This window comes from Prorops nasuta, unplaced genomic scaffold (assembly GCF_024137725.1).
Source record: "Prorops nasuta isolate Cenicafe-Biocafe unplaced genomic scaffold, Cenicafe_Pnas_1.2 PNAS00002, whole genome shotgun sequence".
NCBI classification, from domain to species: Eukaryota; Metazoa; Arthropoda; class Insecta; order Hymenoptera; family Bethylidae; genus Prorops; species Prorops nasuta.
In genome coordinates this window covers 6935246-6948136 of record NW_027116799.1, presented here as the reverse complement: position 1 = coordinate 6948136, position 12891 = coordinate 6935246, and the positions used below count along the sequence as shown (strand labels likewise).

Genomic DNA, 12891 nt, shown 5'->3' with positions numbered 1-12891 from the left:
TAATAATCGCTGTTCTCCATTATTGTTTTTTTCTATTTTTCTTTATCTTTATTATATCAACGAGTAATGTACACTACGTTACCTTGACTTTTAAAGTACGCCCATCGGAACTCCTATTGAGATTCTGCTCCTTGCAGTCGGATTCCTCGGTTTGGCTTTTGCGGGACGAAGCCGGTGAGTTCTAAAGGCGTGAGAATTTTTATAATAATAGGGTTGAGCTATAGAATGTTTGCAGTGACTCTCTTTACCATACCTCGGTGGTGGCCGTGCTGGTGTCGGATTTCCGAGCTCCCTTCCTCAATTTTTGTCTGAGACCAGTTTCCGACCTCCTCCTCTCTCTCTCCTGCTTACGTTTTTCCAGATATTCAGGTGGGGATGAGTGTTGTTTCTTTATCGAGCTCCGATCGATCGAAAGATCGTCTGAAAATTTATAATAATAGAAAATTTTAGGTAAAAACACTTTCTTTTCCTCCCTTAATTATTCTTACCTTCTTGTTGGCTTTGTCCAATCTGCAAGACTAATTGTCTGGCGTGCAAAGGTATATCCGCGTTATAATTTTCCAGCATGACCCTCTTAATTTGCAAAGTCCATTCTCTTTTCTGTTCCAGATTACGAGCCTGTAACGCGAGACAATGATGAGCAAAGGTGAACAGAAGATGATGGGGAATAAATGATTAATTATGCTGGATGCTATTTACCTGCAAGGTATACTGGCAGCGTGGATTATCAAAAGGTATGACGTGGAAGCTCTGAGGGTCTCCTGGTATACTTTCTATCAGCATCAAGTTAGAGCACTAAGGGAATGAAGAGATTCATGAGAACGAACGTCCCTTTCCAGACTATAATTATGAAAATATATAACTGACCATAATGTGAGCTTTGTAGACAAGCAGTCCATCCTCTTTCTTCTTGGTAAGGAGGAGCATCTTGTCGAATAAGAAGGCGTGTCTAGGAGCTTTTGCTCCACGCAGCCTAAATCTGCCTTCGGCTACGAGCTCCCCACTGGTGGTTAGATCCGGACCTGGCCAACCATACAGTAACGATTGAATTTCCTGAACTCTGACCGCGTGCTCGTGTCGCCTTTTCATCGCGTTTATATGTTGTGCAATGCCTGTCATCGCTGCCAGGGCAGCTTCGATAGCGCTCCTGCCCTCTGATTTCGATTGGTTGTCACGAGAACAGCAATCCGCTTCCACATACTCCTTCGATAAATTCTAAACAAAACAATAGTAATAATAAGTAATGGTATAAAAATAAGAGAGAAAGACGGAGGGGGGGGGGGTATTGATTCTTATACCTCGAGAAGCAAATGGTACTTGAGAATCCTTTGAACGGGTTTCAGGAGAAAAGAACCAAGGGGTAGTGTATGTCCAAGGGCAGCTTGTCGCTCCTTGAAAGCACTGGCAGCTTTTTCTTGACCCATTAAATCGGTCAATACAGATACGGTCTTTGGATAATTCGTGCAATATTCGGTGTACACTTTAAATCCTGAATTATGCTTGATGAAAGTGTCTGCCACGGAAACAGGATCCAGGCCACAATTATCAAGCTCGCTCAAGAACTCTCTAAAACCATATAAACACACAATTAATCTACTTTTAGCAAATAGGATATTTTTACATTGACATGAAAAGTTACCTATTGAATTGGAAAATATCTTCTATATTACTAAAAAGATCTCCGAGTTGCAATTGGTGCATAAAACTCGAGTCACCTCTCCAGAAGATCAGATAGCCCTGAGATTATAATAGACATTACTGTATATAGTTATACCAGATAAAATAAATTGAGAGAAACAAATTCAGCACACGAGGATTACCTGAATAACCTGACGCAAGTGCTCAACGTAGATGGCTTCTGTATCGACAATTTCCAGAAGGACCCTTTCCACAGGGTTCCTATGGGGATCGCAGTAACGTGGTCTATGACACAAAAAATTCCCATCCATACTATCCCTTCTTTGCAGCAGTCCATTAGGTCCATTGGTTATGATCCTACAGCTTGATTCGCTCACCGTTACCACTCCGCTGTCTCCCGATCCTTAAAAATAATCGTATATATAAATCTCTCGAGCATGTATTGCGTTTTTATCATCTAGCTGGAGCTCTCGTGTGACGTACCTTGGGAACTGGCGCACGTATCGGCCAGCGATTCGACGGATGCCAAATAGGGATTGGCAGTGGTAGCATTCCCCTGATTACTGCAACCGCTGGATGACGTACTGGAAGCGATAGAACTTCCGGAGAGGGGTCTGCTATTCGCTCTGTTGCATCTCCTGTTGTACCTGCACGAGTGGGTCGACAAATGTAATCAATAATTCCAAAAGAAATCAGTCGTGATAAGCAATCTTCGTATACAAACCTGAGCGGAGAAAGACTGTTGTTATTATCAGCATCATCCTCGTCGTCGTTCCTCCTGTACGGGAGTTTCTCGTGGTTCTCGTGCAGCTCCTCACCATCCCCCTTGACCTTGGGCATTTGCGAGTTTGTCGATTCGTCGATGTTGTGTTTGCGTTGGTGGCGAGTTGCCTCGGTGCAGACCTGCTGCTGACCGAATATGGAGCTCCTGTGGGAATGCGGGAGTGGGACCAGGCTCAACCGCTTCTGGAGGGCCGCTGGTATGCTGCAGGTACTCGGCAGAACTACATGCTCCCCATAAACGTTGCTGCGGCGTGCCAGCTCGTCGAACATCCCCAACAGCTGAGGCACCAGGTCCGTACTTGTACCTGATCAAAGCAAAATGCGTTAGTCTTTGATTAATATGCCTTGGAGAAATTATTCTAGCGCACGCATATTACGTTCGAATGGGGCAGGCATGAGCTATAATTATAACTGCATGCAACTATTTTGGCCCGTCCGGATTGGAACGACCGGATGCCAATCAAGCACCGCTTTCATCTGCGCTAAGCCTTTCTTCATCATTCTGCACTTGACTGCAATCGACCTAATAGGGAACGTAAGCATTTTTCTTTATTCCCCTAATAAAACTTGCCTGATTTCTCAACGAGCAGTCAGTCATGCACAGCACATTATACCCCGCTTTGTCCATTGTTCCGGCAGACTATAACCGAAGGTAATATTATTCTGTTCCAGATATGCCGATTTTAATCTCTGACCGAGGAAAATGGCTCGGTGCCATCTCCACCGGGGATATACATATATTCTGGACATTCCACAGTTACGGTCACTGATACTGACGAATGATTTAACACTCGACTAACTCACTTGGGCTTCGAACATGTATCATAACCTCAAAATCTGTGGTTGAAAAGAAGGGGCTTCTTTGTTTATTTTCTCTCTATCAATAATTCAAAGGTTATAATCCACTATTATCACTCGTCAAGGTAGACTGGATTTTATTATTGTGATATTTTATACCACTGCACTTGCGATCGAGACGAAATTATCGTTTCGATAGGTCGAACACATGCAGCGCGCTTGAGTAGCTCAAGTACACTGAACTCTGTCGACACAGCACTTTACTGATATACATATACATATATTTATACTACTTTTTATCATCGTCACTCAGGCCGGGATTGAATATCTAAAATTTCTTTCAAGTGCACGCACTACTCATCCCCGATGACCCAAATCGATTGCGACGTAAACTACAATCGCTGATCAACAGTTTCCAGTCTTCGTGTTTACAAAATAATTGTCACGTAATTTAGAAAGTGGCTTGACAATGAATTAATGCGAAACCTTGTATGAAATCGTATAGAAAGAAATGTTCCACATGAAATGAAATAGAGTCGGAGTGTATATTTAAGATGCGAGAGTAGATATTGCGATGGGTGGGAGGAGCAATGGAAAAACCGGCTCCGGATGAGCTTCTTGAAACGGGTTAAGCTTTGACCCGGGATTGTTGCGTCACGCATTACCGAACCTCTAAAGATTTATGGTCAAATTTTGGTAAAAATTCAACGAGTCACTTCTGGAGCCGGTCCACACTCACTTGACTCTCACTAGTTTTCTCTACAGCACAATTTTCTTTGGCCCTGTTTATTAATATACGTGATATTTTTAATTATCACTGTTATCCACTTGATATCGAAAGACTGACAAGTACAAAATTTTCATAATAATTCAGAAAAAAGTCAATAGAAAAGGGAAATGATTTAATCGAAACTCCTGTATCCAAATACGTTCGCATACTTTTATCCTAGGTCCTCGTTTCATGGCACACGATATCCAAAGAACACTTTCAGCATGTCCAATGGACGTATGGGTATTTGCGCTATTAGGATGCAGGCCCAGATATCAAGAAAAATCTTTTTGGAGTTCCACTTAATGAGACAAAAAATGAGTTCGTTTTGGATTCTCAATGCTATCAAAAGATGTAATTAAAATTCTGCAAGAGTTCACAAAGCGTTCGAGAGAGTATACTTCTTTTCTTTCATAAGCAAAGTTCTACAACCGTTTATAAACAATTCTTTTTACTACTTAAGGAAGCAGTGCCTCGCGTTTTTATGGTAGCTTTGACAGATAACGAGATTGCGCTGATTACGGGTCAGATGAGGTTACACCATAAAGAGAGACGTATGATGCCGTATCGATGCAACAAGATGGCGCTGTGAGACACGAAGTGGCGCTGGGGTAGCCGGTAGCGTGTAGAAACATAGAAATCCGCGCACCTAACCTATAAATCAAGTAATACCTGAAAAAGATCCATCGAGCGATGTTGGCGCCGAAATCGCGATTAACCCAGTTCCATCGTGCACGAAAGTCCTCGTATAGGAATTCTAACGCAGCATACTCGTGCAGACGTGACTACAGCGCCAATGGCGACGGTGGCCGCAGTGGAGCATAAACTATCCGCGTTATCAGCGCGTTCGCATCTGGAACTGCCACGAACGGACCTCGATATTATTTCGTTTCAACTCGCGCGAGGGCGGCCAGCGAGAGCAGAAGGGAACGCGATCTGTCCAACGAGACTTTCGCTGACTTCCCTTTTCTTATCTACCGTCCCGATGCACCCGGAAATGCACTCGCGGTACGGGGGAGTCTCTCGACCGACTCCGCAAGTCAAATCTGCTTATTTATAACCTTGGACAACGATCTAAACGAATTTATAATTACCTGTACCATGTGTATAAGTGACTACCTGCGCGAGAAAAGCAACTCTCTTTCTAAGATTTATTTTATAAACCTTATTTTCATACCCTACAATATTTGAAAAAATGTCCTTCGAACGTGAAACAATATTTTGCAAACAAAATTTCAGTTCACTATTTGTATCTCTTGTCTGTTATCGCGAAGATGCATCCAGAAATGCACTCACGATTCACAGGACTTCCCCACCCGACTCCCCGAGTCAAATTAGCTTATTTTTGGACAATGATCTAAACTAATTTATATAATTAGATATACTTCATGTATATATATAACTGCGAATATTTACGCAAGAAAACAGCTCTCATTTTGAGATTACTTTATACCACATATCTACATCCGCTCTTTGGAAAAATACCCCCTTTGAACATGAAACAGTACATTGTACACGAAATTCCAGTTCGCCCTTTTATCTCTTATCTATTCTCGCGAAGATGCATCCGGAAATGCACTCACGATACGCGGGACTCCCCCACCCAACTCCGCGAGTGAAATTTGCTAATTTAAAACCTTGGACAATGATCTAAACTAAATTATATAATTAATTATACCTCATGTATATATACAACTGGGACTATTTACCCAAGAAAAACCTTTCTTTTAGAGATTATTTATTTTACACCAAATATTTATATCCAGTCTTTGGACAAATGCCCTTCGAACAAGAAACAGTATATTGTACACGAAATTCCAGTTGGCCTTTTGTATCTCTTATCTGCTCTCGCAGAGATGCACCCGGAAATGCGTTGGCACCCGACAGCATTCCAACGATTACACGGCTGTGGAACGGCGCGGACTGAAAGCAGACGAAAGAAAATATTTTCGTCCAAGCACGGACAAATTGGCTTGAGGCCGAACCGCTAATTATCTCGCATGCTCCAAATAACCCCTCGTTAATAAAGCTGTAACGATCTTTGCGATAATAATCAGCAATAATTTATCGAATCGCTGCTACGGTAATAACATCAGGTGCGGACTATCCCCATCGAGGACCAATTCTCTCCAGCAACAATACTATGTAGGTACGTGCCGTAATCAACCTGACTTTTTCCACTTAAAGAACTTACGTAACGATTATATGGACAAACAGATAAAACTTAGCGTTATGCGATCGAGGAGAAGCTTTATTGGTGTTTTCGTTCCACGAATTGCAGAGATGGCAGAAAAGTAGAATTCTTATCTTGATAATATTATCCCCAGTTGGAAAAAAGGCAAAAACACTGTGGACAAGTGAATAATCCGCATTTACAGTGCACTTTCGATTCGACTGATTAAATTCTTGCCGGCGAAGAAACGCGATTATCGCTCGATCGGTATAATCGCCGATCCGATCCTTTCGTAAGCGGAAGCTTTTATAGCGTTATTGTTTTTTTCGCAGTTTCTTAACTGGTTCAATGTCACACAATGATTTACGATTCTCCGCACGGAAACACAGTGTACATCGTGGCCTATTATTTAGCTCTAGGAAGCTAGCATCTATATAGGCTTCGATCTCGGGAACACGTCACTCAAAAAATATGGCGCGCATACCAATGCCAGGCGCAACGTTCCACTCGAGTCGCATAATGCGCTCGCGACTGTACGTTCGTTATTTACGCTGTTCGATAACCTCGGATCGTCAATAAAGTTGCGCAACGCTCGCTTCGAAAATCCTCAATGAATAAGAGAAAAAACCTCCAATTACTCGTTTCTCCGAAACTTTGACGCGAATTCCAAAAGAATTCCAACGAAATCGGTAATTGCTTTGTATATAAATTGCTTTGTATATATATAGCAGTGCAGAAAGAGAGAGAGAGAGAGAGAGAGAGAGAGAGAGAGGATACAGAAAAAGGGAATGCGGAGATATTAGAAATTGCAAGCGCAGTGAGTCATCTTAAACAATGTAACTAGTAAATCTAACAAGGAGACTCGCCGTGTCCCACTTCCTAAGTTTTTTCTTCTCGGCTAATGTGAAGCCATTTCAGTCCGCGCTCGACTCTTAATTGCACTTTATTAATTGCGCTATTAGCGATTCGCGTATTAACCTACCAGGTGAAATCAGAAAGTCTTTCCGCACCATTTTCCTCACAGTTGCTAAACTTTCGCCATTATTATTCTCGCGAAGAATTCAGCCACGCGAATTGCTCTTCGGCTACACCGGCCATCCTTGGCTTTGGAAAAATCTCGATTGATCGGTATCTGGATCGAGTCGAGGATTGTAAACGAAAATATATGAAAATATTGGTTGTACCTGAAGACTGAAACTGGATCAAAGGCTCGTCGATTCCAGGACAAGAAGTAGAAAAGTTGAATCTCTCTTTTTATCACTCAAATTTTCCATCCGATCACTTTAACACTCTTTCTCGATATTTTCGTGGCCGGTGCAGGTGGAGTCGGCCACGATTGAAGAAATGTTGGCCAATTTGCGTATATATATATATATATATATATATATATATAATAGCAGGCACGTGGTATTTGTCGAGGAGCGTGTCAGGTAGTTGACGGTTGGTCCGTCGGAGGAACAGGTAGAACAGAACCGAGAGTGGAGAGCTATGAGAGTAGTGAGGCGCGAGTTGCGTTGAAACTGACTGAGCTCGCTCGGGCTAGTCGGACTCACTCGCTGAATGCAGCGGCGAGGCGAGGCAGTCAGCCAGTGAGGCAGGCAGGAACCGAACGGGATGGAGTGGAATTGCTCGCCTGCCTCGTTCACACCGTATCTGCTAGTGCGAGCTACGCTCCAGTCTCTCTCTCTCTCTCTCTCTCTCTCTCTCTCTCTCTCGATCTCTACGTGGTGTGCTTTCATTTACACGAAATTAAAGTCTAATTTAATGCCACCCATTGTTCCTCTCACTTCTTTATTACCTCGAACCCTCCCACGTTTTTCACTGACCAAAAATGGGATACACTTGGGAGGCTTCTTTTGTTAAATTCAATTAAAAACTCGGCGAAATTCTTCCGTTCCTCGAATTCTCAGTCATTGTTCCGGCGACTTTGACCATACTCGTGCATGGTTCCCCAGGTGGTTTCCGGACGGAAAGAGAAAATCGGTTTTAATAATTCGCTATTTACAGCAGTGTAATAAATTATCGATGCTAGGCTGGAGATTTGTTTGTTAAAGAGACGTTTACAGGCACTGACAATCGCCAATCAGCGATCTGCGATGATTGTATAGCAGGGAAAGTAATTTTCTTTCGTTTTATCTCCACGAGATAATGTTCGAAGGCTCGCTCGCTTTCTACCTTGAAAAGGTGCATTTTTCAGGTTCGGTGTGAGCGAGCCTTAAGGCTGGTACGCGCGGCACGGTGGGGGTTAAATCATCGCAATGAATTACAACAAGGCAGCCAGCCCTGAGCCCAGTCACTCTCGGCTCTCGTCTCGGTGACTCACGTTGCTCCCTGGCTGGATAGTGCGATATCCCGCACGTCACTCGCTCGACCAGCCTATATAACAGCCGAGCAAAGCCACACACCGGTAAGACAGGAATTCCTCGGCCAGCCTCCGGGAAACTGGACATGAGACGAGAGCTGCAGCAGTTTATTCATAGAATTTCCAAGTATTCTTATTCTTATATCGATTCGAAAATATGAAGAAGGGACTAAAAGGAGTTGATTAGCTCGCTGTAAGGATCAGCTTCGCTTTAATTATATTGATTAATTTTGAGCATTGGTATTGATAATCATAATAAGTTATAATATACTAGCTGCATGCATAATCATCGCATTAAGATGAACTTGAACTTGTACTGATTATGATCAAGCAAAATTGACTCACGAATTTCTAGTATTTTTATTTAGATTCAAAAACATAAAAAAGGACTAAAAGGAGTTAATTAGCTCGTTGTAAGGATATGGTTGGGTTTAATTATACTGATTGATTTTGAGGATTGGTATTTATAATCGTAGTAAGTTATAATATACTGTCTGCATAATCATCGCATTAAGATGAACTTGAACTTGTACTGATTATGATCAAGTAAAATTCACTGACGAATTTGTAGTATTTTTATATTAATTTGAAATGATAAAAAATGGACTAAAAAGACTCAATTAACTCGCTGCAAGGATCTGATCGATTTTAATTATATTGATTAATTTTAAGGATTGGTACGAGCAATCATCGTAACTTATCGTACACCAGCTCTACAATCATCACACTAAAACGAGCCTAAGCTTATTCTGCTTTTAATCAAGTAAAATTGTCTGACGAATTTCTAGTATTCACAAATCCAATCGAAATTATAATAAAGTGACTAAAAGGATTTAATTAACCAACTACAAGGATCTAGTCAGATTTTATTATATATAAATTAATTCCTAGCATCAGCATTGGTATATAATCATCACATTACGAAGAACTTGAACTTATTTTCGATCAAACAAGAACGACTGACGAACTTCCAGCATTTATACACATCGAATCGAAACTATAACGAAGCGAATAAAAAGAATTAATCAACTGACTATAAGAATCCAGCCAAGTGCAATTATTATATCGATAAGGTTCGAGGATTGGCGCTGGTAATCATCATAACTTATAATGTACAAGTTCATAATCATCACACTACGATGAACTTGAACTTATACTGCTTTTGATTAAATCCACGCAAAGATCGACTGGCGAATGCCAGGCGTGCCATAAATTAATTCATAATCACGTATCATTATACCTCCCACTCGGATTGTAGAAACGAGCAACGCTAATTGATCAGCGCATAATAAATTAAGCGTGCCACTAAATCCGTGGCTTGCTTGGCGAGAGCAAGAGAGAGAGAGATATTCCTGCGTGTTTTTTCATACAAGGCAAACCGTTACTCGCGCGCGTTATACTCCCGTGAGCAAATGGATCTTTGGTGATTTTAACCTTTCCCGGCTATTCATAATTCGCGTGCATCACGATCCTCGTCGCGACTATACGGCGCCACGCGAATGGCATATGATCTCACAATAGTCCTACAGTCTCAGCAAAGCGCGTTGAAACAGGCCTGGAAATTCCACACAGCTGATCAGTAATATAAGTTTTAGTGACACGACCTCGCGTTTCTCCAAAAGTTCATGGGATGTATAGTCCTGGAGCCTCTACAAACTATTTTGAAATATGCGTGGGAAATTCACGTAGCTCCATCGAGAGGTACACCCTGTAGTCTCGATGGTATGTGTATATATATATATATATATATATATATATGTATGACACTAATTACATTCTCTTATGAAGCAAGTTTAATTTTGAAATAATTTTTATGATAAATTTCAGTGTGTAAATTGGATTAAAAGTAGTGGTATTCTTGATAGCACAGGATGTTCGAGGGACGTTCTTGGTATGTGTAAGTGTGATGTATAGATATCCTTGAAGCGTTCTAAGGATGTCCTGAGGATATTTGTGCTATTGGAGATTGTTTTATAGATCCTTCGGACGTTCTTCAGGTTCTCCGAAAATTCAACGAATATTCAGCCCTAAAGTGTCAACAAACCACAATGTAGAATAATTCTGAAAATTCCACACTGATCAATTTACACCGTAGTCTCAACGAGTTCATACACACACACATAAAAAACTCTCGAGGCGCCATCTTCTGTCATATACAGCAAGTTTGACCGCTCTAAACTCAAAATCATTTTTGTAATAAATTTCATCGAGTGAATTGGACGAAAATTGATAGTACCGTTTAAGCGGATCCTTTTAGACTCCCGCATTTCTATAAAACCTGAAAGGATCGATCAACTCCATCCTGGCTGAGAGACTGGACGTAGTGCAAGCTCGGCGTGGCTATTCCGCTCTTTATATACTCGCGCAATGAATCAACTCGTAGGCTAGCTAACATTCGTAATGCGAATAACGGTTTTATCCGGCCTGAGAAAAGAATTTCGCAGTAATGGTGCAGGCCTCTCGGTTCAATTCTGCTCTGCTTTGCTCACTTTCTCTGTCATAACCTAGCTGTGTTTATTATTATTCGACTCTATACTCGACAGACCTGCCCGTATAACGACCGTGTTATTATTATATATGCGTTTAGACAGTTTTTAGACGAATTTTAGATGAAACTTTGCGCGTAATAATCGGAAGACGTTTCTTCCTACCTGCTTGACAGTGAAAGTTCGCGGATAGACTGGCTCGGTGAACGCTTCGCTTCGTTCGCTCGTCATTCGATAATCGGAGAAACGCACTACCGCAACCGCAGCCGCAGCCACAGCGCTTTTGCAGAGGCCGAAGAAGAAACGAAGACAAACCAATTGTCGTTTATTATCTCGATCGTATCGCTATATATTATAATTGCTCGGGACAACGATTAATCACACCGTTTCCAAAGAATTCAATCGTTAATATATATATATATACAATTAAATTCGCTGTACACAAGATTTCATATATATAAATATAGACATCGGGTGTCTATCCGTTTTCTATTCTCTTGGCAGATCGATCAACGCCCTCGGCCGGGTTTGCATGCCACACCGCGCGATTATTTCTCGCGCGCGGAAGTGCAGCTGATCAACGCGCGAGCCGGCGACGACGCATTCCTTTCACCAAAGGCCCGACTGCCATAAAAACGCGACTAACCACTCAAATTTTTAATCGTTCCTGCTACGTGCCACGAATCCTTCGAAGCTCACGAATTTCGCCTGAAAATGAATTTTTCGATGTTTGGCTCCTCGCGAGTTTTCATTGGATGACACTGCAACACGTCACAACGCAACACATATACACATCAGGCACTGTTGTGCAAGTAAACGTCGGAAACTGTCTGGCCGGTTTATGCACATCATTATTCTTCGAAGGAGGCTGCCTGGAACCCGTCGAGGATTATACCTGTGCATTGCGCGTCTCGCTACTATATATAGACTGGAAGTGGACGCGTTGTACACGCCATTTTCATTCCGCAACGAGAAAGTCGATCCGACCAACGGTAAAGAGGCAGCATTTGCGTTTGTAATAATCTCCTAGCCCTTTTCAATGTCAATGTATATATGCGATAAGTTTGGAATTAGTAGTCCCCGAATTCTGGAAGTCTTCTTTTTTCGTTTCTTCTTATCCTGCGATGAATTGAATACACAGATGTTATTCTCCTAAGCCCTCTTCAATTTCAATATAAATACTAAGAATTGAATTGGCAGCTCTCAAATACTGGAGATTATTTTTGTTGTGGTTTTTTTTCTCCTTCTCAATCTGTTTCGAAGAAGAAGGGTACACAGTTGTTATTATTCTTTTTCTTATAGGGACCCCGTGTATTTATCAATATATATACAAGACTCTACCCTACAGCTTCGTTAAATCATTACTACAAAATTCAGCAGTCGATTATTATAATAAGGTCTGCGCGGGCAAGATTTCACTTTTCCTGATGGCTGTAGTCGAAAGATCGTTGGCTGGCCTTTAAAGTCGAAAAAGGGCGTGGGGTTTTCACGCATGAGGCGAGTCAAGTGTCGAGAACTTTCTCAAGTGGCAGAATGAGACTGCACTTGTCTACATAAGACATTTCTCGACAGGCATCGCGACTTGTATGTACACTACAAACGAATTTCAAACATTGCACTAATAGAACCTCTTCCTACCACTCTTATTAAACATTCATAAAGTTTCCTTGCAATTTGGTATAATTAAACTAATCCGTCATTCCTACGTCTAGACAGACAAATTTACAACTGCTCCCTGTCGCACGTTTACTGTATTTAATCAATCTAGACTATATTAGAAAAACAGTAGGAAACAAGAAGAAATATGATACTCGAGAGTAAATAAGGAACGTTCCGTGTTTAGATGCGATTAAGCGCGAGTGGGTCCATAAGCTATAATTCT

General features: G+C 41.6%; 1 protein-coding gene across 4 annotated transcripts in view; it reads right to left on the bottom strand.

The window, feature by feature from the left end:
- Window positions 1–12891, bottom strand: part of GEFmeso (Guanine nucleotide exchange factor in mesoderm) — a 28142-nt gene that overhangs the window by 2577 nt on the left and 12674 nt on the right. Inside the window, exons 2-13 of one of the 4 annotated variants that reach the window (XM_066741347.1) lie at window positions 3036–4642; window positions 2799–2944; window positions 2363–2726; window positions 2122–2285; window positions 1821–2041; window positions 1640–1737; window positions 1299–1566; window positions 868–1215; window positions 700–795; window positions 489–618; window positions 254–420; window positions 83–181 (exon numbers count right to left, since the gene is read on the bottom strand). In XM_066741347.1, the coding sequence (XP_066597444.1) occupies window positions 83–181; window positions 254–420; window positions 489–618; window positions 700–795; window positions 868–1215; window positions 1299–1566; window positions 1640–1737; window positions 1821–2041; window positions 2122–2285; window positions 2363–2726; window positions 2799–2817 (1974 nt within the window). In that variant the 5' untranslated portion in view covers window positions 2818–2944; window positions 3036–4642. The other 3 variants (XM_066741355.1, XM_066741365.1, XM_066741339.1) reach the window with 3 other exon arrangements.